Source organism: Galeopterus variegatus, unplaced genomic scaffold (genome assembly GCF_000696425.1).
Source record: "Galeopterus variegatus unplaced genomic scaffold, G_variegatus-3.0.2 Scaffold2946, whole genome shotgun sequence".
Lineage (NCBI taxonomy): Eukaryota > Metazoa > Chordata > Mammalia > Dermoptera > Cynocephalidae > Galeopterus > Galeopterus variegatus.
In genome coordinates, this window is record NW_007729057.1 from 81,908 (window position 1) to 108,246 (window position 26,339).

The 26,339-nt window shown below is 42.9% G+C and overlaps 1 protein-coding gene across 1 annotated transcript in view; it reads right to left on the reverse strand.

The window, feature by feature from the left end:
- Positions 1–26,339, reverse strand: part of KIF5C (kinesin family member 5C) — a 150,811-nt gene that overhangs the window by 17,368 nt on the left and 107,104 nt on the right. Inside the window, exons 14-22 of the mRNA XM_008583506.1 lie at positions 23,617–23,685; positions 21,724–21,930; positions 19,206–19,352; positions 12,698–12,886; positions 9,046–9,163; positions 6,681–6,757; positions 5,459–5,568; positions 3,262–3,363; positions 3,013–3,073 (exon numbers count right to left, since the gene is read on the reverse strand). Of these exons, the coding sequence (XP_008581728.1) occupies positions 3,013–3,073; positions 3,262–3,363; positions 5,459–5,568; positions 6,681–6,757; positions 9,046–9,163; positions 12,698–12,886; positions 19,206–19,352; positions 21,724–21,930; positions 23,617–23,685 (1,080 nt within the window). The remainder of the gene's footprint in view (positions 1–3,012; positions 3,074–3,261; positions 3,364–5,458; positions 5,569–6,680; positions 6,758–9,045; positions 9,164–12,697; positions 12,887–19,205; positions 19,353–21,723; positions 21,931–23,616; positions 23,686–26,339) is intronic.

Genomic DNA, 26,339 nt, shown 5'->3' on the forward strand with positions numbered 1-26,339 from the left:
TTTCCATGAAAAACTCCACCATGCCAAAGGGAAATGGGAAGAGAAGACACATTGCATTGTCCAAGGGCCAGGCATTTCCCTGGGGTGTAAGTGATGGCAACTTTTCTCTCATTTTTGTTTGTTTTTAGGTGAATTCACAACAAACAGAGTGGAGGGATAGTTATGGACACTTAAAATAGCTTATAAATTATATTTATACACATTTATGCTCAGGCAACTATCATTTGGCTTCCTGCGGCAAGGATTTTTCCTCCATCATATTCATGATCATTTCTCCACTCCCTGACTGACCTGCTTCCTTCAAATAAATCTCTTCCCAGCACAGGCTGCTGCACCCCACGTAAAAGCTCAGGGCTTAGCTCCCTGTCACAGTGGTCAGTTAGGGTGAGACCAGAGAGGTGGCAATACAAGGCCCATAATGTGGCAGGAAGAGCCCAGATAGTGTCCTATTAAGGCAAGAGGGCTGCCTGGGGCCCAGGCACACTGTGACGGCCAGTGGGCCTTTTCCCCACTGTCCCCTGCCATGTGCTGCATAGGCTTCAGCCCCTGGGTGGCAGGTTCCATTCCCACCCGCCCACCCATAAAAGGAGGCAGAGCAGGCCCTGTGCCCGGCACACACAGCACGGTTGGCCTGTTGCTGAAGGACATTTACAGTGTGGGGAGGATCCCAAGGCTGAATGAAAACATCCAAGTCCAAAACGGCAAACACTGCATGTATGAGAGAGTGCACGTGCATATCTGCATGTGCGTGCAATTGCGAGTGAGCACACGGGAGGGTGGGTGGGAGGAGTGGATAGAGACAAGGAGGCCAGCAAGGAAAATGCGTCATTCAAACGACATAGTCAGACCTCTGAAAAGGCAAAAGAAGCCGCTAAGTATCCTTTCAACAGCATGCCCAAGAGTGAGCATGAGAAAGCACATGAGTGAGCAGTGTGGGTATGTGTGCGTGAGCAAGCGGGACTGTGTGTGGGGAGGGTCACAGGTGCACTGAGTGTGTGCATGTGTGCACGTTGTAACCATGGTGTGTGGATGAGAGTGCAGCAGTGTGCCATGTGAGGGAGGGCCTATGTGGTGTGTGTCAGCCACCACGAGTGCAATGATGTGTGTGCGGGAGCATGTGAGTTAGTTGTGGGTGTGAGTTGCAGAGAGAGGGAGGTGAAAGTGAGCAAGCATGTATATGAGCGTGGAAAGGCAAGGACAGGGTGACAGTGCATGAGACTTCATGGGGGAAAGGAAGAAAATGTTCTGAAGTATCACTTATCCCTGGCTGGTGGGAATATAGCAAAATGCTCATGTTCAATATTTCTGTGAAATTCTATAATTGTCTATATTTGCAGGATCACTTGTCTGGTAACACAGATGGAGATGAAGCAATTGCGCGGCTTGGTCTCAGCTTCCCCTGCAGCCACCCTCCTGCAGACTTCCCCGCCACACTCGGAAGGCCTAGCTTCCTTTGAACACGGGTCTCTTGCTTCTGTCCTGAATGGCTTGTGCCCTCGTTCCCTCTCCCTGGCTTTGGGGAACGACGAGTCCTGGCCAAGGGCTTGAGCAACCATGTAGCTCCAGCGGGATTCACCAGGTTCTTGGAGATGGGCTCAGTCCCCCACAGACTCACAGGGCACATGAATGGAACCAAAATGTATGACTGTTTCTAAATAACCGTTTCTCCCTGTTGTGGCATCACATGAAGTGTGTGCACATTTTTTTTTTTTTTGTCCTTTTTGAGACTGGCCACACCGCACTCAGCCAGTGAGCGCTGTGAGCACACCGGTCATCCCTATATAGGATCCGAACCTGCAGCAGGAGCGCTGCTGCGCTCCCAGCGCCACACTCTCCTGAGTGCGCCACGGGCTCGGCCCAAGTGTGTGCACATTTTCACCCAATTGAGAGGTGATGTTAGAATGGTCTGTCTTGGGCCAGCCCGGTGGCGCACTCAGTAGAGTGCGGCACTTGGGAGCGTAGTGGTGCTCCCGCCGAGGGTTCGGATCCCATATAGAGACCGGTCCACTCGCTGGTTGAGCGCGGTGCGGGTGCGACACCGAGGGTTGCGATCCCGTTACTGGTCACGAAAAAAAGACAAAAAGGGAAAAAAAAAAAAAAAGAATGGTCTGTCTTGAGACACAGGCTGTGTGGCATGACACTCAGAGCCAGGCAGCCACCCTTCACAGCAGCTGTAAGCCGACCAGAGGAGAAGAAGCCAGTGGGTCCAGATGCAGGACAGAGAAAACCAACTGGGATTTCAAATAATGAGCCTTTCCAAAAGCAAGCGGGTCGATCACTCCTCTGCCCCAAACCCTGCAGGTCTCAAGGCCCTACCTGGCCTGCATCCACTCCAGCCTTTACCTCTCTGTGGCCACTTTCTACCCCTCTCTCACTCAGCCAGTCATGGGCTCACCTCAGGGCCTTGGCACAAGCTATTGCCTCTGCCTGGAATGCTCTCCCCCAGACATCCCCATGGCTCACTTCTTCCCCTGCTTCAAGTTCCTGCTCAAATGTCACCTCTTCATGGGTCCCCAAGCACTGTCTGCACCTTCTATAACCACCTAATGGAACACATGTTTTGCTTCCTTAATGTGTACTGTGCCTCCCCCAGCTAAGAGTAAGCTTCATGAGGGCAGGGGTCTTATCTCTCTTGTTTATTGATATATCCAAGCACCTAGAAGAATGCAGCCCTTAGTAGTTCTCAGTAAGTATCTGTCGAATGTTGAGTGGAAGTTTCAAAGTGCAAAGGCTGCAAAATTATAGGCATTGACTTGCAATTCAGTTTAATTCTTGATCAGGGGCTCTAGGGTTGCAGCTCTAAGGATGAATGGATGGATCCGTGAATTGACTGAGTCTGTCAAGAGCTGGGGAATAAATTCTACATATCCCACTTTTCCACAAGATGTTTCATGACTAAAATGATACACAAGAAAGATATACAGAGATAAAATTTTAGAATAAATAATCCAACACATCACAAATTAATCTGGTCTTTGACACTGAAATGAATTGGGGAATATCACAACATACCACTGTCTCCTCCAGCCCTTTGAGGTCCTCTCTGGCTTGTTCTCTTTTATCATTGAGCAATCTAAAAAACAGAAAGGAATCATAAACCACCAGAGGGGAATCAGAGATTTAAGCAGATACTATTTGCATCTACAGATAAATCAGCGAAACTAGCCAACAAGCACACAAATAGCCACTGCCTGTTTTTAAATGAGCTCAGTCTAACCAGAATGTCACAGGGATGAGAGGAAATATTTAGAGTGCACTCACAAGAGCTCTTCCAGCTTCACTTCTCTCTCTTGCTCCTCTATTTTCAGCTTGTTATAATCAGAACTGAGCTTCTCCTGTTCTAGTTGCAGTTTTTGATTCAAACTGAAATTGAGAGGAAAAAGCAATATATTCCACATCAGCCTGAAATTCTGAGTCATCCAGCTAACACCGAGGTTCTGTTCCAGACCCATTAGTTCTGTACAATAAAGGCAGCAATTCTGGAGGATTTTGAGAGATCAGAGAACAACCTCACAGCTTCCTCCTTGCCCAAGTAAAAACTAATTTCTGGGGAGCATCTAAGAGTCATGATACATAAAGGCTTTGAGGATGTATTTATAGTTTGCCTGTGCAAGAGCCTCCGGGGAAAAATAATGAGATGGGAAAAGGACCGATTTTGAAACAGAAAGAAAGCCCTGTCAGAAGAATCCTGCTGAAGACTCCAGCCCTGCCAACGGCATGCACTCAGCCAGGTAACCTTATTTGGCCATTTCGACCTTCCCTCCTCGCTGGTCAGATGTTCTGAAAACATCTCCCAAGTCCTGCTCTGCAGAGCCTGGAGGAGGGCGTGCAGAGAGAAGCATTAGGAAGTGGAGAGTCGGGCTCTGCTGCAATCAGAAACTTGCCATCTGGTGGGGGCGTTTGGTCAGCCCCGTACTCCTAAGACATTTTGTGTGGCCATGCCTAAGCGACTGTAAAGGAACAGATTGTACACTACGAGAAGGAAAGCCTAGAGTCCCTTTAAGGAAGCGTCCCGTCCCGCCTACTGACTCGCTCACCGACTCTCCCTCTCTCTTCCCCCTCCCTTCCAGTTGAATGTTTTGAGGGTGATTAATCAGAATAATGAACATGAGACACGCTTGAAGGGGAAAGCACAACATGAGTGATAGCATGGGGGTGACCCAGAGGAGCAGGGGAGAGAGGACGCAAAGTGCCTTCCTTAGGTGCACTGTGCGCAGAGTCTGGACCGCACCCATCGGCCTTTGCTTCAGTCACCATTCTCCTCTTTCAAAATGCAAATGCACTGTGCAAGCAGCTTACATACACTGAAAAGAGATTTGGATCAGTGGTCTCGAGAATTAAACTCTAACTCCAGTCTGATTCCTATTAGCAATGTGACCTTAAGTAAACCATTTCACCTTGCTTGCCATATAGAAATCTGTATCTTCTTTTCCAGAAAGTGTGGGGGGGGGGACCTCTGGTCTAGACCCTGGGGGCTGGGTATCAGTGGATGGAACTGTATTTCAGTGTAAGTGGTTTTCTTTGTAATCCTACATCTTTTCTTTGGAGTATTTAAAAATATTATTCTGCAAAGGGGTTCAGAGACAGCCAAGGGGATCCACTGCACAAAAATGTTTAGAACCCCAAGGAGAGGGTCCCAAAGGCACCTTTCAGCTGGGTGACTTCTGTGTTGCTAATGAGGGGGGGGGAAGGTAAGAGAGGAGGAGGGACAGGGCATCATGGAGTGGGGGAGGGAGGCTCCTCAGAGGCTTCCACAAGGCAGGAGTCTGGCCATGCGGGGAGTGCCACCAGAGACAAACAGCAATAATGCCATCCTGGTGGCAGTGCTGGCACCTTTGATGGGTTGCTGGCACCTTTGAGGGTGCAGGCATGTAAGGGCGTGGGTCCCTAAGATGTGTGCACATGTGACCAGGTGGCTGGAGTTGCCCAGTGAGCATGTACTTGTGTGTGTTGGGGCAAGGAGGTGGTGGGTGCTGACTGTCTTCTTTGGGGTGTGTTTATAAACCTATCGGAACCCCTGAATCAGGACCAATTTTTTTTTTCATATTTTCATACATACAGTCTCCCTATCTACTGGGGCACACATCTGCCCAACCAAGTTGCCAATGTGACCCTGCCTCTCTGGGACTAAGGAAGACAGCTGTGCCCGCCTGCCAACTGCCACACCAGAGCTCCAGGAGGCTTATTTTCATACATATAGTCTCCCTATCTACTGGGGCACACATCTGCCCAACCAAGTTGCCTCTGGGACTAAGGAAGACAGCTGTGCCCGCCTGCCAACTGCCACACCAGAGCTCCAGGAGGCTCAGCTCCAGATGGGGCATGGGCCTCAGGAGCAGCACGTCCAGCCACGGTGTTACTATGGCAGAGCACAAAGCCCACGGGGCCCCCCACGTCAGCCCAAGAGGACCATGTCATGCCCACCCCACACCCTTTCAAGCCCCCAGGGCCGACTCACTCCCGAATCTCATCAATGATTTTCTGCTTCTCCTCGATCTCATCTCGAAGTCTGGCCAGCTGCTTCTGGTGGGCTTCCCGGTGGCTCTCCATCTGCTGCTCCAACGCCTTCTGTAGCCCCGGCCAAGAGAGATGTGTCACCACTCGTTGGCACTCAGCCACTCTGTGACAGCCCTGTACCTGTGTCCACCTCCACCCCACATCCCAGATATCAGATCCTAAAACTGGGAGTATTTCTGGCTCTTGTGCCCCCATAACCCAACCTGGCTTTACTGGAACAACAAAACCCAAGGACTGTTATAAAACTGAGTGAGCCCTGGCAGCAAATTAGTCCTCTAATTAATTAAAGTTTCCCCTTGACCTTCTAAGCTCACCTGAGCTACAAGGCTTCTCTAGCCAGGTCAGTCAGAGGACACGGTCCTCTTACTACCCGGGTGACCTCAGACAAGCCAAGTACCCTCTGTGAGTGGCACTTCCTCACCTGTAAAATTGAGATAACAGCCCCCACCCTGCCCACTACACAGGTTATGGTGATGTTCAAAGGAGACCTTTCCACCAAAGTATTCTGAAAACAGAAGAGCCGCTGTCCAGGAGAGGCATGATTGTGTTCTGTGGCTGGAGCAGGGTCACGCGTGGGCATGGCTTTAACACGGGCTTTTGCTCGGTGAGGCTCACAGTTTGCCTAAAACTAATAAAAATTCTACATCTTCTCATATCTCATTTTATTCACTTAAGAGTCTTATTTGCCAATCATTTTTCCTGTATTTTCCTTTACTGTTCGAAATGTGACCAAAATAAAGATTTCTATGTTTAAGATGGAAAGTCAAATTTGGAGTGTTTTTCACAAAGGTTGAAGAGAGAGGTTTCCTTCTATTGAAAGGAAGGGTGGACGTTTCTTCAGAAGTTAACCCCGACAAAGTGGCCCACGCAGTCACTGGGGTGCTGCCCTTTCTCTCTTCCTCAGGAACAGGGAAGACAAAGGTATTAACGTGACATAACCACCATCCACGGACGTCTCAGGGCTTCTGGACGTTCCGTGGTCACCTCACTTCCAAGCCAGGCCATACTCAGAACAGCTGAGTGCCCAGCAAGGGTCCCTCCCTCTCCTTCCTACGCTGCCTGCACATGTCTGAAAGTGACAGGTTTTCCTAGAACAGCAACAAAATCTAGTTCAAACGCATCAGAGGCACACCAGGCTCGGTGGCAGGGGCGGCCGTACACACCTTCATTTCCTCAGCATCCTGCAGGCGCGTCAGGTGTTCCTTTTCCTTGTCCTGGAAGCTGACTTCATGCATTTTTTCTGTTTTGAATTTTAAATGACAATTTAACATTTAATTGGCAGGACTCATACCCAAAAGCAAAAATAAAAAACAAGAGAAATGGCCATAGAGTGAAACATCAGCTTCTATCACCAATTACAACCAGAACATAAAGAAACAGACCTCCAGTGAAGAACTCCTGCACCATTTCTTAAGTCATCTGGATCAGAGCCCCCAGGGAAGAGTGGCAATGGGGCTGGGGTGTGCTGACTGTGAGCAGGCTGCCCTAGAACTGAAACCTGGCTCTAAAGCACCTCCCACCGTGGAGGACTTGTCTCCCTCCTGGCCTCTGAGAGACTCCTCAGGTCATGTACATAGACATGCTTTGAAGATTATAAAGCAAGCTGTGACTGTCGGGTGACATCTGGATTCATGCCACTGCTGGAGTTCCAGAAAAAGCTAATTTACCTCCCCTGGGCAAGCTGTTCATTCTCTAAGACTCTGGAACAGGAAAACATAACCGAAGGATGAGAACAAGGGAAATAGAAATGTAACATAACCCTTTCGAGATGAAACAGGAAGGCCCCCTATTTGGGGCGGGGCTGCATGACCCTCCTGTCTCCTCGTATTGTCGGTCCCTGGAGCTCCCTGGGCACATGGTGTGAAGGGCAGCCCAACCTGGGGAAGTGGGGTGGGGGCAGGGGGAGCAATTCCTTATTTCTCTCTAGTCTGTTCCACTGTACTTCTACCACTGCAAAAATCATGTACAAGAGGGAAAAATTCCTTTCTGCGTCCAGTTTTTGATGGCACATTCTATTTCTAACCTTCATTCATCATCGCATAAAGAAAATGTGATAAGGTTATAGCAGGGTGGTATGTTCTTTTTTAAATTTGCTTTGCCATCTAAAATAAAATGTATTTAATGAGCAAATAACTGTACAACAACAATAAAGAAAATAAAAAAGGATAGCATCATTGCCAACCCTACTACCCTATCAAAACCATTTTTATTTTAAATATTAACTTCTAGGAACACAAGCATACATTCATTTTTCATAGTTATAACCACAGTAAAGATAAAACTACGTATCGTCATTATTAATCTAACAATGTATCATAAGCATTGCTGCACACCTTCATGTATTTCATCTCCAATGTGAAAAAAATGTTCTATCAAACAATGTACCGTAGTATTTAACTGTTAGACATTTAAGTGGCTTTCTACTTTTTCTTTTTTTGTTTTTGCTGATCAAAAATTCTGCAATGACTATTTGAGATTTAAGGATCAAAGGTATGAAAAAAAGTTACAATTATTAATATGTATTTTCTTTTTTTTTTTTTTTGTCTTTTTCCGTGTCCGGCAATGGATCGCAACCCTCAGTGTTGCCCCCGTACCGGACCGGGACCGGCAACGGGATCGCAGCCCTCAGTGTTGCTCCCGCGCCTCGCTCAGCCAGTGAGCGGGAACCGGTCTGTATGTGGGATCCGAACCCTCGGCGGGAGCGCCGCCGCACTTCCCAAGCGGCGCACTATAGCAGTGCGCCACCGGGCCGGCCCGTTTAATATGTATTTTCAAATTGTTTTCCAAAAGGACAATTTTCATTGCAACCCACCACGTGTTTTCTGGTTTCACATAGCATGATGCATACATTCTTAATCCTGTCCTAGTTTTTGCATTTCTGGTCACCTCTCTTGAATGTCTGCTTCTACTTATTCATATTTATTGCTTCCTATGTGTCATGCACATCCCTAAGCAAAGAAGGTCAGAGATTGCCTGGCAAAGGGAAGTGCTTGTTGAAGGGCAGATGGTGCCAGTAAGCCATGGTACAAGTTCAGGCAACGAGATGCCAGGGAAGGGTTAGAGGCATGGGGTTGGATACCAGATAGAATCTGAATTTTAGTAACATCCCTTGGGATGTAGCACAGTCCAGGGCAGACTGGCACCTCGGTAGATGGATGTAGACATGATCCTTAATTAACCTGGACAGTGGCAGTGAAGACAGAAGTGAGCAGAACTAGAGGGGCATCTGGCAGGTCGAAGGGACAGGCCTTGGTGATTGACAGAGGTAGGTGGTGGGGGTGGGAGGGAGGATTCTGACTTGGGCAGCTGGGTGAACTGAGGGAAAATTGGAAGAAGGGCAGATTCAGGGTGGGGGCAGTCTTCTAGAAATTTCTCTCTTTTTTTTTTTTTTCAGTTATGCCATTGTTTTCAGTAGACCTAGAAATGCTTTAATTGAGCAAACTATACATCATGACTCCAGCCAACTAGAGACTGTCTGATTTAGGTCAAGTGCTTGACACCTGCAAAGTGCAAAGTAATCAGTCTCACCTTGGGCCCGGAGCTTGGCCAGCTCTTCACTGAGTGAGTCCTGGGACTCCTCCAGCTGCCTCCTCTTCTGTTCCATGTTCTGCATGTAGTCTGTCAAGGATTTGATCTTGGCTTCATGCTTTCAGCAAGCAAATGAGCAAAAGGAAGAGTAAATGACTAGCACGTGGTCATCCAGGCTTGCCTGGGACACTCTGATGGGACAATGTGACAACACAACAGAGGAGGAGTTCCTGTGTTCCTTTTCTGAGCACCAACACCAAATGGTACATAGTTTGCTCTTTGCTCAGGATTTGGAATCATGGACCAAGACAGTCCTCTGATTCTTCCATGTGCTTCTCTGCTCATTTCCCACATGTGGTCATCCAGGCTTGCCTGGGACACTCTGATGGGACAATGTGACAACACAACAGAGGAAGAGTTCCTGTGTTCCTTTTCTGAGCACCAACACCAAATGGTACATAGTTTGCTCTTTGCTCAGGATTCGGAATCATGGACCAAGACAGTCCTCTGATTCTTCCATGTGCTTCTCTGCTCATTTCCCACATACTGCTCATGCTACACCCTCCCCACCATCCACTTAATGTGAGATCCCAAAGCCCAAGCTTTCTATCCTCATAGGAAAGTGTGCTGGAGAGGAAGGGGCTGGGGAAATGTGCAGGGCTGACGGTCTTGTTCTTTGAACATGTGCCTCTGGATTCTGTCTTTGCAACTCAAACACTAAGTCATTTCCTTTTCTGTCCCTTAAACACACCAATTCCTGTCTCAAGGACTTTGCATTTTACATTTTCCTCTCCCTGGGAAGCTCCCTTCACCCCCGACCATCGCACTGCCCACCCCCCCAACACAGTGTCCTGGCTAGCGTCTATCACTGAGACCCCAACATTCTCTTACAGCACCCAACTTCTACATGATTTGTCTTGTCTATTTTTTCCTTGTTAGCTCCATGTGGACAGAAAGTAGGTGCTTAATAAATTATATCAGTGGAATGAATGAATAAATGGGAATTTGTTGGCTAAACAGGAACAGCAGAGACTTCTAGGCAGATGAAAATATGCAGAACACTCCCCACTCCAGATCTGGGGAGCTCACATTCAGGCAGAAGACCCTGGAGACTCAACTATAACGAATAATTTCTTGGGGAACTGCAACTCAGTGGGAGCAGTCATTTTATAAGCATAGCTTTTGGTGAAGAGGATGAGTGTAAACAAAGAAGATAGCATTTTAGCTGGAAATATTTTGTCAGATTCCTCAGATCAAGTCAGAAAATAAAGAGCCAAGGTTTCTGTTACTTTTGAACCCCAGGAAATGATGACTAAATCTCTTGCTTTGAGTAGATTGTAGCAGAGTGCAAAATGACACCTAATGGAAAATTGTGCTTGTCGCTGCTGTAGGAAGAAATTTCTATCACAGGTATTCTTTAACCCCCAAATATCCTAATATTCTTGACTCCTCTCATATTCAAAGTCAGTGTCACTCTGAGACCTGGGCACTGGGGGCTCCAGTCCTGGGCCCCACACTTTAGAGCACCCCATTTGGGCCCTCTCTGGCAGCACCCCACTCCACTGAGCAAAGAATTCATAGGCCTAGGGAGCATGCCCACCTGAACCCACATCCCTTTCTAGACCACACTCTGAGTACTCAGGACCTAGAAACTCCCTATTCTAAAGGCCTGAGTCCACACCCAGGCCCAGCACTGTTTCTTCCCCACCTATTTACACAGATTACAATTGACACAGCCCATTGGTTCCGTCAGTTCACAGAGGGTGCAGAAGGGACTTGGACATGGACCCGGTATGTCTGGCTAGAAAGAGTAGTTGGTGGCTGTAGGCTGCAGGGCCTCTGTACCCTGGCCTTAGCCTCCGGCTGTTGGGACAGGACTGCCCAAAGCATGTGGTGTTGGTCTCACAGGTGATCTAGAACTCACACTGTAGGTGCACTGTTCCCTAAAGTTTATCGTTTTTTGCCTCGATTTGTATAAATTATAAAAATGTCTTTTTATAAATGATAAATATATAATTATAAAGATTATAAATTATAAAGATATAAAGAAAATCCAGGAAAAGTTGTATAAATTTCACCCGTAAACCACTTCTAATTTATCAACTATTTCCCCCTTATGTTCCTGGTCTTATCTATAGGAATGCATTTTTACAAAGTTGCAAAGCACAGCAATAGATACAACTCAGCATTTTCATTTTCGCTTAACTTTATATAATTATACTTTCCAAATAGCTAGGTTTTATAGACTTTTTATAAGAGCTGCATAATATTCTTCCATGTAACTTTATGGTATTATTCTATCAATTTACTTTTATTATAATATAAAATAACACTGCACTCAACACTTTGCATATAAGCTTTTAATATTTTTAATCAGGAAATGTTAATACCATATGAAATAAAAAAATTTTCATTTTCACTACCTATGAAACATACTATAAGTGAAATTACAAGACCAAAATATACTTACATTTTGATGGTTTTGGATTTTCAAGGTGTTTTTCAAAAGGACTAACCAAATTATACTTTTACTGACAATGTATGAATGTATCAATTTCACTATCACACACCGGCATTGAATAATCTCTGCAATATATTTTTGCTTATTATGTTAGTTATAAAATGGAACTTTGTGGATCCATCTTAGACAAGGAGGTTGAAGATGTTTCTATGATTACATATTATTATGCTTAAAAGCATACCAGAACGAAGTACGTTTTTGTCTGTCTCTCGTATGATTTGACACACCAATCCTTGTTGGTATCTGTTTCCTCCAAATGACTTTGGCTGCTTTATGTCTGGCATAAGGCAGTGAGCAGCACACAACTGGACCACTCACAGAAACCTCAAACCCAAACACCACACTCGGATACCAGTGGCAGCCCAGAAACTGGGTTACTGTTTTTGAAACAACCTTACAAAAATGAAAATGCCATTTCAAAGGGAAGAAGAGCAGCCTTACTCATTCAGCAAATGAATTGTGCCCTTGGGCTTGAAAAGCCCCTGAAGACATGGGCTTTGGATTCACACACACTTTGGTTTAAGTCCCAGCTCTACTATTCACTGTCTGTATGTGTTTAGACAATATATTTCATCGAAGTCTCAGTTTCCTTACCTGAAAAAGAGATACAATAATAAAATCTGCCTACCAGGACTTTTTCTTAAGATCAAGTGAGAAAATGCATGTAAAGTGCCATAGCACAGTGTGTGCCTCAGAGTAAACACTAAATAAAATGTTATCTGCTACTACTATTAGTAATACTACTAATAGTAATAGTAGTAGCAGTAGTTCCCAATTTTCCAGATTAAATTGGACCTGTGGTAGAGATTAAAAGATGCAGGAATACTGTCTTAGCTGATAGGAGTTTTAAAGATTCCACTCGATCTTGTCCATTCATTACATATCCCTATCTATCTATTTATCCATCTGTAGACAGATAGATCCTTTGAAAAGGGAAGATACTTAAGAGAATTCACACAGCAAAATCTAGCCTTAAGAATAAACCTGGGCTGTCATTGCCTGGGGAAGCCATGCTTATGTAAAGCAAAGTCAGTCAACTCTCCTTGTTCCACACCATCAGCACCAGGAAGGGCATGGAGGGAACGGATCTCAAGAGGACAAGGGTGTGAAATGACGAGAAAAGTCGCTCACCTGGGAGATGAGCAGCTGGCAGGCTGCCAGCTCCCGCTCGCTGGCATTCATCTTCCTGTTGGAGTCCATCTGGGCACTCTCCAGCTGTTTGCTGCGGTTCACCAGGGACTTGACCTCTGACTTCATCTTGCTGATGTACAGGCGGGCCATAGTGAACTCCTCTTCAATGACTCCATTCACATCTGCCAACTGAGCACAGGAGGGAACACACTCAAACATTGCCTGTGATTTCCAGAGGCTCGTGGAGCCCCTGAAACCTGTCCATGGAAACTTAAGATGTCCACAGACTTCTGGTTAAGAATCCCTAATCACAGAGCAAGACAAAAATATTCTCTGAAAAGTACTATACATTCAACTCCAAGTTCTCTGAAACCTCAAGTGAAACTTTCAAAGGAAAATCTCTATTAAATATAATCCTCAATTAACCAGGTTTTTAATTATAACTGATTTTTAGGGTAAACGAGATGACATCAAAAGAAGAAAAACACTGATGATTTTAAAAAGGAGATAACTTCTAAGAGGTATTCCATTCAACGTCTTACACCTTACATCTCTATAACAGCAGTCAGTCCCAATGTTCCTAAAGGTGACCCTGAATCCTTACAGAAACTCATATCAAAATTTCAGTTATATTATCTATAGATTGCTGATTCAGGTAGAGAAGTAGTCTAATGCCTTGAACATGTTTCTATAAGGAAGAACTGAAATAAAAAGGACTCTCTATATACTCCTCAATAAAATGGAAAATCTAATGAATAAGAATGTATCATTCATTACCAAAGGCCCCTCTTAATAAAGGTCTCCCTCCTCTCATGACTTTTTAATCACTACCAATCTATTTTTCCTTGCCTCTCACACCTGCCCCTTCCAAATAGACAGCAATCTAGCTCATTATTTAAGATCATCTGAGAACAACAGTCTAAATCCACCTTTGGAAGAGAACATTCTGACAGCCAGCATTCCTGCATGATCTATGTTTGGTTTCTAAGTTTCAGAGTTCTAGTAAAAACAAAAATTGAAGCAAGATACTTGGGACAGAATCCCATCTGCTGAGAGGTAAACATGGTCTTGAAGGGTAATTGACCAGATGAGGAAGTAACGCTGCGTGTATTTTGTTTAACCACCAGAGGGCAGCCTAGCACCTAGGAGAAAACAGAGAGCGCTGTCCAGAATCCAGCCCGAGAACACGGGATTCAATTGGTCCTAAGACGATGACTCCAACCATGGTTTTTTGATGCTCCACAGTACACTCTAACTGCCCACATTTGTCATTACAGCTATTGTCATATAACTATTTTTTTCAGTAAACATTTGAGAGCTGAGAGATTGGAACAAGGTATCAGCCTTGAAAATTGGTAGCAAATACAAAGTACTGGACGTTGAGTGCCTGTAACTTGGTGTGAACCTGCCTCTAAATTCAACAACAGTATTTATTAAATGACTCCAGCGTCAATCAACACAATGCAGAATCTATGTTAACAGCAAGAATTTCAACAAGTATCAATTTTTGACTGCCTTAATGGAGGTCCTTGCTAAGCCAGCTACATTTCTGACTGTTAATGGTTTGCCCACCACCACCACTCCTCGTCACATTCTTTTTATAACCCAACAGCATGGACATATGAGGGATCTTCAAAGGTTCATGGGAAGATTCATATTATCTTTCAATTCCATTTTTCCACAAGCTTTTTGAAGTACCTCGTATTGGGTCAGAAAAGCTTTATCATTGGTCCAACATGAAAGAGGGATGAGAAACACCTCCCTACACCTGACCAGGTATATCCCATATATCATCCAGATTCTATGGAAAGATAAAGGAAGGCACATCTCTTGCATATGGAATTCACAGCCTACACCAGCACCAGCTCCTGGAAGGAAAGCGCTGCTGAACCTACAGCTGGGGTACCTTGGGAAGAGAACAAGCCCCTCTCCTGCAGCTCTGTCAGAGCACAAAACTTTGTCTTCTGTGCCCAGATGACATGTAAACTGGGGAAGAGTAAAAATATACATGTAACCATGGACTTCCTCCACAGTGACAGCTGGACATTTCTTCCCCCAAACCGGACCGAAACTTCTGAAGCCAACTCTCATCCTAGGTGTCTTCTGTGCCCAGATGACATGTAAGCTGGGGAAGAGTAAAAATATACATGTAACCATGGACTTCCTCCACAGTAACAGCTGGACATTTCTTCCCCCAAACCGGACCGAAACTTCTGAAGCCAACTCTCATCCTAGGACGTCTAAAAGGAGATTTTGAGTCCATGCTTGATGGAAAAAAGCAATACCCCAAACGAATGGTTTTTAACTATGAAATCTCTTACCGCTGCAGAATTCATGTAGTTAGTGGTTTCATGTTTACAAGTTTCCAGTAATTCCAGTACACTGTTATTTCAAAAAGAATAGTCAGAGTTTGCTGCTTAACGCTCCCAGGGTCAGACAATGCCTCCAGCAGTACATACTACACCATGTGATCCAGCACCAATAACCAATCCAGGAGAAAAGACCGCACCACCAAGAAATCACATGGGAAGATGCGGCCGGTCGTTTCCACCTGATTATAAGAGGAGTCACCTCCACCCAGCCCCATCTCTCAAAAACACACGACCAATCCAGGAGAAAAGACCGCACCACCAAGAAATCACATGGGAAGATGCGGCTGGTCGTTTCCACCTGATTATAAGAGGAGTCACCTCCACCCAGCCCCATCTCTCAAAAACACAGTGGCTGTGCAAGGGGAGGAACTACTGCCATTTCTATGCCAAGTAAAAGGTAAGTACAGTGACTGTTCACGTTCTAAGGTCTAAAAGTCAGGATGGGACTAAAAGAAGTCAGCATGGGTCAAAAGAAAATGAGGCAGCCAAACCAAGCCATTTCACTTACTCTCCCTCATCTTCCTGTTCAGTTTGTGGCTAGATTGCTGGAAATCTTTGTTTTCCGTAAGCCCAGTGACACAGGTACATAAAGGGAGAGGAGGCTCACTAATAAACCTGGACCGGTTTAACGCCAGGCTCACCTTGTCATTTACTGGGCTCACCTTGTTTTGTTAACTGAAGATAATGCCTGAACTCTGGAAATATTTCAAGACAGGATTGAGCTGAGGAAATATGGGGGCTTTTTTGTTTCCTGTTGCTCAGATCTGTCGTATTTTGGAACTAAGGACTGAGGGAGACTCCAGCAGACATCTTTTCCCCGAAGTCCTATACCAGGAGAGAACTTGTGGGAACTGAATAGGATTTGAGGAACAAAAACACAAAAATCACTGAAACAGATTTCCTTGATCTGCTTGTTTTCCTATCAAAAGAATTACCATATCAATTGATAGTATAACCAGTAAGAAAAGTGCCTGTTCCCATAACGATAAATCTAACAAATATATGTAGAAGTCATGGTATCTGAGCTCATCTTGTCATTTTACAAATTAGGAAAACGAAGCCCAGAGAAGTATAGCAACTTGCCCAAAGTCATAAAACTCCTCCTTTAGCTCATATCGTCCTAGTGATTCTGATTAAATCAGAATTATAAGGGGAAGAAACAGAATGATTAAGAATATTATGATCTATAAGTGAAAGACATCAATGAAATGAACTAGGGCATCCAATGTGTGGAATCCAAAAATAATCTTAAAAACATCCAACTGAGTATTTAAAAATAATCTCAATCATACTTTAGATTCCCAAAGGGAAAGACTCTTTTTCTTAATGCCAAAGCACCCAGACACTCTTTGATTTCATTAGCATTCTCATCAGCTCTGTTTTAGAACTCAGCATAAAAATGCTCTCCTTTATCGTTATCAGCAGCAGGCGCCAACTTCCCATAAATCAACTCCACCTTCATATTGTGAGAGCCATTTAATCACCCAACGTCAGAATTTTATTGCTTAAAACCAATGTATGGTTCAAAAAATTAAATCCTCAAACATAAAATCACCAAACTGGAGCTTAATAGGATTAACCCTACAGTACCTGAGACATCTGTGCTAAAATTAGATTCATTCACAAGGATTCATGAAATATTCAGTTATAACAGAGGTTCCATGAAAGAATGATTAAGTTTACAAGAGGTCATATACTCTAAGCCTAGACCTGTTACATCATCCAGAAAACTATTTCTGTTTCCCAGAAATAGTCTATAAATGGAAACCTAATCTTGGGAGCCTTTTCCAGTATTTAACAACTCCAACTCACAACCTGAGTGTCGCTCCTAAGCAGATTGATGTAGAATTCAGCCTTTAAAGGTAAAATGGCTAAACTCAAAGAACTTGGTATTAGGGGCTCGGTAGGACAAATTTAAGCAATATAACACCATTTGCCAACTTGATAAAATCAACACGCATTTATCAATGACTACTCTGTACACGGTGCTGTATTATTATAAAGCTACGGTAATCAAAACATTGTGGCGTAATGATTAGATCAATGAAACAGAACAGACAGAGAGACCGGAAATAGCCCCACACACTTCTGCAGATCGAGGATACGTTCATTTGTTACTGGTGGTGATCATTTCGTGAGTGTACACATATGTCAACATTTCTCAAACTGTACACTTTAAACATGTGTAGCTTATTTATGTAAATTATACTTCAATAAAGCTATTTTTAAAAATAACCTCTTTTTCTGGTTAATGAAAACAATGGCCTCTCTATATTATGGCAAATTGTCAAAACATGTGTAGCTTATTTATGTAAATTATACTTCAATAAAGCTATTTTTTAAAATAACCTCTTTTTCTGGTTAATGAAAACAATGGCCTCTCTATATTATGGCAAATTGTCAATCGTTCGTAGCTGCAACATTTTTATTCTCTTTCCCTTCTATTCTTAGCTTCTGGACAACTTTATACCACCCGCATTCTCCCACCTCCCTTACTTCCTTGCTATCAAGAGCACCAATGTGTACAACCCCAGGGGATTAATCCTGATTGGCTTAAGCCAATTATAATAATCCTAGTCCCCTTTGCTTTCCCAGCTTCCCCTGCAGTTTTTGGGTGGTCATGTGATCCAATTCCATCCAACCAGGTATAAGGGTATGCCTGTCGGGGACTTCTGGGATATATTTCCCTCCTGGATGAGAGCAATCAGCCATTTTAGCTCATCCTGTCTTGGATGTAGAAGTTGAGAGACGATGTGATAACTGGTGCTAATTTACTACCATGAGGCAAAATCCTGAGGAAATGAAAGGAAACAGGCTGAGGATAGCAGAAAGAAAGTAAGAGAAAACGCCTGGGTCCTTGACGTTGTTGAACCACTGCACCAAACCAAAGTTTGCTTCTCAAACTTTAATAACCATAAGAATCATCTGAAGAATCTTGTTAAAATGCAGATTCTGATTCAGTAGTTTTGAGGTAGGGCCTCAGAGTCTGTATTTCCAGTAAACTCCCAGGTGATGCAGATCACACCCTGCATAGCAAGATTCAAGACTTCTCACATTCTGAATAATTAAATGTAGCTTTATTTCTTAAGCCAATGTTAGAGTCCTATTACTAACNCCTGTCGGGGACTTCTGGGATATATTTCCCTCCTGGATGAGAGCAATCAGCCATTTTAGCTCATCCTGTCTTGGATGTAGAAGTTGAGAGACGATGTGATAACTGGTGCTAATTTACTACCATGAGGCAAAATCCTGAGGAAATGAAAGGAAACAGGCTTAGGATAGCAGAAAGAAAGTAAGAGAAAACGCCTGGGTCCTTGACGTTGTTGAACCACTGCACCAAACCAAAGTTTGCTTCTCAAACTTTAATAACCATAAGAATCATCTGAAGAATCTTGTTAAAATGCAGATTCTGATTCAGTAGTTTTGAGGAAGGGCCTCAGAGTCTGTATTTCCAGTAAACTCCCAGGTGATGCAGATCACACCCTGCATAGCAAGATTCAAGACTTCTCACATTCTGAATAATTAAATGTAGCTTTATTTCTTAAGCCAATGTTAGAGTCCTATTACTAACAGCTGAAAACTTTATCAGTTCATACTGATTGGATGGGAGAATTTTTGCTCCAGTGGGCTCTTATAGAAAAAGAGAAACACAATTCACATTCTGAATAATTAAATGTAGCTTTATTTCTTAAGCCAATGTTAGAGTCCTATTACTAACTGCTGAAAACTTTATCAATTCATACTGATTGGATGGGAGAATTTTTGCTCCAGTGGGCTCTTATAGAAAAAGAGAAACACAATTTTGAGATTAGAACTGTTGCTTCACCTATCCAATTCCAAATCTCTGTGACAATGGCAAATAAGGCAGAGAAATAACCCAATTTACAAATAAAGCCAGCCAGGAGCTGAAGACCTTCCCTAGATTTGAAAGGTCAATTTTTTTTCTCCTTCTCCTCCCAACAATCATTCACTTCATCATTCAGACAGTCCTTTTCTCATTCACCCAAATATTATACGGCATGTGGAAGATTCAAAGCACGGAGCTAAAAGTTGAACACTTAAAAGAATAAAGTGAAGATGCTAGAATCACAACACGATAACAGCAGGTAGAGAAGATAAAGGAGGAGCTGGCTTACAGTCTTCACATCGTTTGTGCCAATAATTCCACCTATCTCTCCGAGATCCTTCAACAGCAAATTCAGGATCTCGGTAGCCCTCTTTTTCTGGTGGTTGCTAAGCTCTTGCAGCTGGCTCAGCTCTCTCTGTGTGGTTGTCAATGTAGTCTGAAAAACAAATTTCAACAACAAATAAAGAGTTGCTCATCAATTTCATAAACACCGCATTACAAGAAATAACAGCATCATGTTGGATGGAGTTCTTTTACCATTTCTCATAATTTCAACATGAGTCCTTTTAAAGCAGATATCTAGTATAGCACTGCATTCTTTGATAAGAAGATATGTAATATATCAGGTCATATCAACAAACAGGCCGTATCAACAAGTTATATCATATGGGCAAATATATTATACGTCTGCATATCAGGTGACAATTTTCAGGTCAGTGAAACAAGTTATTAAAAATAAATAGAGCCAAAAAAGGAGGCCTTAGGTTTATAACATTTAATTACATCTTCCTACCCATCAGATGTTCTGTTTCAGTCTACCCTGTTTTAGTTCAGGGTATAAACATACCTGCAAGTGTCCCCACCTCTACTCCCAAACACACCTGCTCCCTGGGCCACTTCCAAACTCCCATCTAATTTCATCAGGCCTTAGGTTTATAACATTTAATTACATCTTCCTACCCATCAGATGTTCTGTTTCAGTCTCCCCTGTTTTAGTTCAGGGTATAAACATACCTGCAAGTGTCCCCACCTCTACTCCCAAACACACCTGCTCCCTGGGCCACTTCCAAACTCCCGTCTAATTTCATAATAATAGATGGCTCAAAGAAACATTAATGGGTTTAGAAAACAAGTTAGAAAAAGTCTCCTAATCTCCCCAGTGAAACTGAATTAAACACTATTCATCTTTTTTCAAAATTAAGTTCAACCATTAACTTCTTAATTTATAACAGAAGCTCTATTTTCTTGCCAAACTTTAAAACTCATTTCTTTTCCATCCTTCATGTGTATTACCAAAAGGTATATATTCTTAACTAACTTAACTCTCAATATCAATAGAATGGCCATTTTTGGGTGTCTTGGTATTAACTCATCTAACAAAGAAACAATCTCCATACACCTAAGGCAGTGGAGGTTAATGCAAAGACATTTATGTAATTTTTTCATATGCATTTTTTCTATTTTACTAGAGCATTTTTTAATCAACTGACTAAAAATAGTACTCTAAACTGGTCTAGTAATACTTTGATTTGACAGAAAATAAGAACAAAATGTTTAATTGTTTTGAGAAGCAAATAATACCAAGGGCTAGTTAAAAGAATTCTGTATAAAACACTAAGCAGAGAAAATCTGTCTCCTCCTTTCCTAAGTGACTTTTGAATGGGCTGGTTTTGTTTTGTTTCATTTGGCATTGCCAACTGCTTATTTCATCTTGTTTTTAAAACCCACAGAAGCAGTAGTCCCCTTCTTGAGAAGCCATTAGAAAAGTCTTCCTCCACACAGTTGAGTATATTGAGTTAGAAGCATTTCCTATCAGCTCCACGGTCTGCAGATCAGCATTTTCCTGCACCATCTGCTACTACTCTTTGCCCAGGAGGACTGGATGTTTTCCACAAATCAGGCTGGGCACAAGCCCATGATACCCGGCCACTGGGTGGAGGTGCCAAGGGCAGCAGGTTACAGCCACTCAGCTTCTCCATCACCCATTTTCCAAGTAGAAGAGCACACACTCCACCACCGGCTACCCTGCCAAGTGGCACTGCCCTGCTGCTGCCGGCTCACCGGGCAGAACTTGCAGCATATCTCACTGCCAGATTCTGAAAATGAGGAAATGTGCAGCCAGAAGGACTAGCTTAAAACAGGACAGCAAACAAACAAGGACAGCTTAGCACTGGGCTCCTGAAAGTAACAGCTAGGACAAGAAGCTAAGAGGAGGAAATGGATTTCATTCAGGAGGGTATAAAAAAAAGAATGAAGTCCATACCTTCTATGGGTCTCCCACTCCTCCCTGTTAATAACAACACTATGGGATTTATTTATTGATATTGCAGTATATGCACAGGTTGGTGCTAAGACTTTTACAAGAACTGTCACTAATCCTCACACCATGCATGGAGCACATTATTATCACCATTTGTACAGATAAGGGAATGAATACTCAAGAAGTTTAAATGTCTTGACTAAGGCCTAAGAGTTGTGAAGCCAAATTTTCAACTAGGATTTTTCTGGCTCCAAAGTCTGCACTCTTTTGACTATTCCCACATACGTCCCTGTTAATGTTATAAATTCCCCAGATATAAAATAGTTGTGACATGCAATTCCAGGATAAGCGGACAAACGTCACTTCCACAAAGTATCTCAATTGTTGGAGCACCTCAGAGAATTCGTCTGAATAACTATATAACACTGAATAACACTGAATAACCACTCAGCCAACTGCTTTCCTGTACAGTGTCTGTCCACAAACATCAATAAACACAGAAATGGCAGCCGAGGAAGTCCCACCCCATAGACACAAATGCTCCAACCGTTTTCTGGGCCAGCTCATCTGTCAGCTGCTCATTGGCCCTGGTCTTGTCCTCCACTTCCTGTGACTTCTGGTCATAATTGACAGCCAGCTCCTCCAGGGCCTGGAGAACTTCTTTCACCTCATCTTTGGCTGCCTCATTTTCAATCTGGAGACGTGTCAGCTCTTCCTGTATCTTTTCATAGTCTCTTCTCGTGGAAGCTAAAAGCTGGGGGAAATGAGATGGCAAGAGAACTGATGAATCTAACGATCAAATGTTTATGTTGTATGTTCTATCCAAAATAAAGTAATTTAAAAACCAGATACAAGAAAACAAGTTGGAAAAGCTTAGGATGACGGAAACCCTATTTTATGGTCCAGATGCTAAATTTTAAAAAAACACATGTTATTATTTCAAAAATCTGTTTCTTTTTCTTTTCTTTTTAGTTTAAAGCTGTATAGGCTTAACCCAAAGAATGAATTGCACATCAAAAATAACTGCATTTTGTAGTTGGTTGGCTATTCCACACATTAAACAAAGGATGGAAGAATTATTTCCAAGGTCTATTGAAATACTTATATAGCTTTCTAAATATTATCGTGATTTCTCAATGTAAACAGGTTGATTTCAGAGTCAACTAAAACAGTATATAAGGACAGTCAGTCACTTTTTCTTAATAGTCATTATGAATGTATAGAAGGGTATACCCCAAACATTAACCCTAGTTAAAAGTGAATGCCTGAGCTTGTGGATGCTTTCGTTACCTTTGTTTCCATTCTATTTTCTGATTTTCCTGTAATGAACAGATAATTGCCTTGATAGTATAGAAAAAGAAAAATATTAAAAGAGTTTTAAATGCAACAAAAAAGGAAAGTTTATGTCAGGCATCTGTACCAATGGCGATGCACAGGAATGGAATAGAAGAGGGGGAAGAGGGCCGGAAACACTAAGCAAATGGAAGACCTCAACTATAGTTAAGATAGACATCAAATAAACATAGTTCATCTGATTGCAAAGCCATAGATTATCTCCCTACCAAGGGACGTGTTTGAGCAGGGGCATAACCATTGCCCTGGAGAGATGGAGGGGAACAGAGAGGAAGAGGAAAGAAATGGTTACAGAGACAGTTCTGTCTACGGAGGGCTGGGACTAATCCAAGCCACCTGCTATTGTTGCATCGTATGATCCAACCGACGGTACTTTAGCAATGAAGCAGAAGTCACCTTAAAGTACAGAAGAGAAAACTACTTAGTCCTCGGCAAGCGGATTACTAATCATCTATGTTTGATAGATTGGCTGTCTGTCCTTTGTTTACATTCTCGTTTGTAAAATATTTGGCAAAACACAGTACAATAAAGACATTTATTGGACTACTGAATGCCATCAGGGAGAGGCTGAAAACAATTTCCTTGCTTTTTAGTGTATCAAATATATGCTAATGCAGCACTGGGGTCCCTTTCCTCTCTGCTCTCCCCTCCTTTACTTTCTTTTTGTTTTTGTTTTTGTTTTTTTCCCTACAGGACAGCAAGAGAACACGTTCTGTATCAAAGACGTGAGCCGGCTGATTTGCAAAGATGAAACAGGCTAAAACTGCAGACACAGTAGTGCCGGGTACGTGGAGGTAGAATCATCCTTGCCCACCTTCCAAGACAAATGTCTCTGCTTTTCAAGGACTAAGTGTGGCAACCAGCTACTCACTCTCAAAACCCCAGAGCTCTACGAAGTCAGACACTTAACTTTCTAAATTCAGTGAAAATCAGCTTTTAACAGGAATTGAAAGAAAATCTACCAAGAAATTTCCACATGATTCAGTGATTTTGAAAAAATTCTTTGCAAATTAAATTTCTGGAACAAAATCGACATCAAAGAGTAATAAAAGAACTTTGCAAAAAAAAAATTTATTGCTTTCTTTACCTCATCCTGATCCAACATCTGTTGCTTTAGCTTTTCAGCCAGCTGGCTCTGCTGGTTAATTTCATCATCCTGAAACAAAACATCATGTTTAATTTTTTTTGGTTAGTTATGTCATTTTTGATATCCTGGTTTCCCGACAACACATAGTTCCAAGATGCCAGCCATAAGCTTGCTAATAAGATGGAGGGGACGGTGTGGTGTTCCTTCACAGAAGAAGACTAGTTCTGGGGTCTTGTTTGGTTAAAATACCTCCTCATTCCCCTTTCCCAGCAAATGAAACATCTGAATATTCTGGGAACTGTAATATCCTACAGATACAACCCAATTCTTGCTCATCTAGAAATCAGAGATCTAGAGTATGGGATCTGAAAGAGATTTTGGAGACAACCCTTCCAAGATGTTAACAGTGAATTCATAATTCCAAAAATAAGGAAGTAAATTTCAAACATCTTCATTGTAATATATTAATGTCTCAAATCTTGTCAAACACATCAATGGCCAGGAATGCTGTCACATGATAGGGAAGAAAGACAAATATTTCCCTTTCAAACCTCTTAACACAGGTTGGGAAAACATTTACTGGAGAATTAATCTTTGGCAATAACACACCTCCCTCTTGATTGAGAGTTAATTTTCTTACCAATTCAAAAAACTTTCGTGACAGCTGGGGATGCAGAAACATTAATGTTTGCTTTCTGAGCTCTCATTGAAGTGGCAGAGGAGAATTCACTCTCTTCACCTTTTCTGCCACTAGGTGTTGCTGCCACAAAAGCAAGGACATTGCCTGCCTCTCTCCGCCTCTCCCTCAACACCCCCCATTCCCCCCGCCCACGCAGGAGGAGCAGCGGGTGGCACCGAACTGCACAAGAGACTCTGTCTTCGCTGAAATGTTTTCATTTCAAATGAAATTTTAAGCATAGCCTATGAAGAACAATAACCTGGCTTCACATTTGCCTGTCCCTTAGAAATAGGAGAAAATCCTATTTGATGACATTTCTAGGGTCTAAATCCCAAACAGATCCAGACTCATTTCAGTACTATTGGGTCCCTTTTCATGCCAGGTCCTGCCTACATGTTTTCATCAGCAGCCCATTAAAAAAATTAATATGCTTTCTGCCTTTTCCAGAGGGGAGGAAAGAGGAGTAAACTTAAGAGTCTGGGTCACAGAACCTCAGTTTTCCATAGGATATTCCCCAGCCTGTTTGGTGGTGTCTACGTACACATTTGAATCAGGTTAACCCAGTATCACAAACTAATGCTTTCCATGGAGCAATAACATTATAAAATCAATAGTACAGGATCTGCATCTCCTTTTCCTTTGTGTAGAACATCTTTTGGCTTCACTTCTCTGCTCAGAGAGATTCTGTTCCTACTGAACTTTTCACACCAATGTTTCTTTAATAGTTCCACAAAATGCTCATGCCTTTCCTTCCCAAATCATATTTCTGGCAAGAGAAATTAAGGAAATTACACCAGAGTGAAAACTAAAAAAAAAAATGGTACTTCTACAACTAGGAGACTATATTATAGGACATATTTTCTTTTCTACTTTATAAATTTAGCATATTGGTTACCAGGAACAATTCTGTGTTTATGCTCCTCAGCACATAAATATTAAATAAATTAACATAAAAAGACCCAAGGAGTTCAACATCGGGGATCCACCATCCCTTCCCCTGCCTTGACATACCACCCCCTCAATACCTACATGATGTGGCTTCTTCCTCAAGCAAACACAACCCAGGAGGAAGAAGACTGAAGAGAAAGAAGGGAACTAATGCTTTGTGCGCACCTGCTGTGTACTACAAAGCTTAATCCCCATTGAAACCTTTCAAAGTTTTTTTTGACAGTTCTGAGCCATGTTACAAATGAGAAAAGCATCTGCAGCATGGTAGGGCATCAGCCAGGTCTCAGTATTATGAAATCACTGGTGTGGCGCCTCAGAGCAGGCTTTTCCATCACCCAGCACTGCCTCAGGAGACCCCTGAAGGGGCAGCACAGAGGGACAGAAGGGGCAGCTGGGAGGAACCTTATAGTCTCTCTCCCACCATACCCTGGTCATTGGGGTTAACCAGCTCTTCACTTACAGGGCTAAGGCCACAATGGGATGAGCACCAGACTGGAAGTCAGAAGACACATATCCTCATTCCAGCTCTGCCACCCATGAGGGATGTAAACTTGGATAAGTCACATAACCACACTGGTCTCTCAGTTCTACCATTCAGTACTATGAAGACGCCGCATTGGATTGGATTGTGTCTGCCAAAGTCCATGTATTAGAAACTTAATCCCCGCTGTGACAGTGTTAAGAAGGTAGGAAATCTTATTATGGTAATTAAGAGGTGGGGCCTTGAAGAGGTGATTAGATTAAGAGGACCATGCCTTAGTAAATGGATTAATAAGTTAATGGTTTAATGCTGGTCATGGGTGTGGCTCTGAGGGCTTTAAAAAGAGGAGGGAGGAGTTAGCTCTCTTTCTGCTCCGACATTCTGCCATGTGAGACCCCTGCATTGCTGTAAAGCCACGACCAAAGAAGATCCTCACTAGATGTGTTCCCCAGACTTTGGACTTCCCAGCTTTTGAAACTATAAGCAATACATTTTGTTTTCTTACAAAATTATCCAGTTCCAGGTATTTTATTATAAGCAACAGAAACAGACTAACACAGATGCCATGTCCTGACCCATGTATTCACAAAGTATCAAACCAACTACATCATCAGA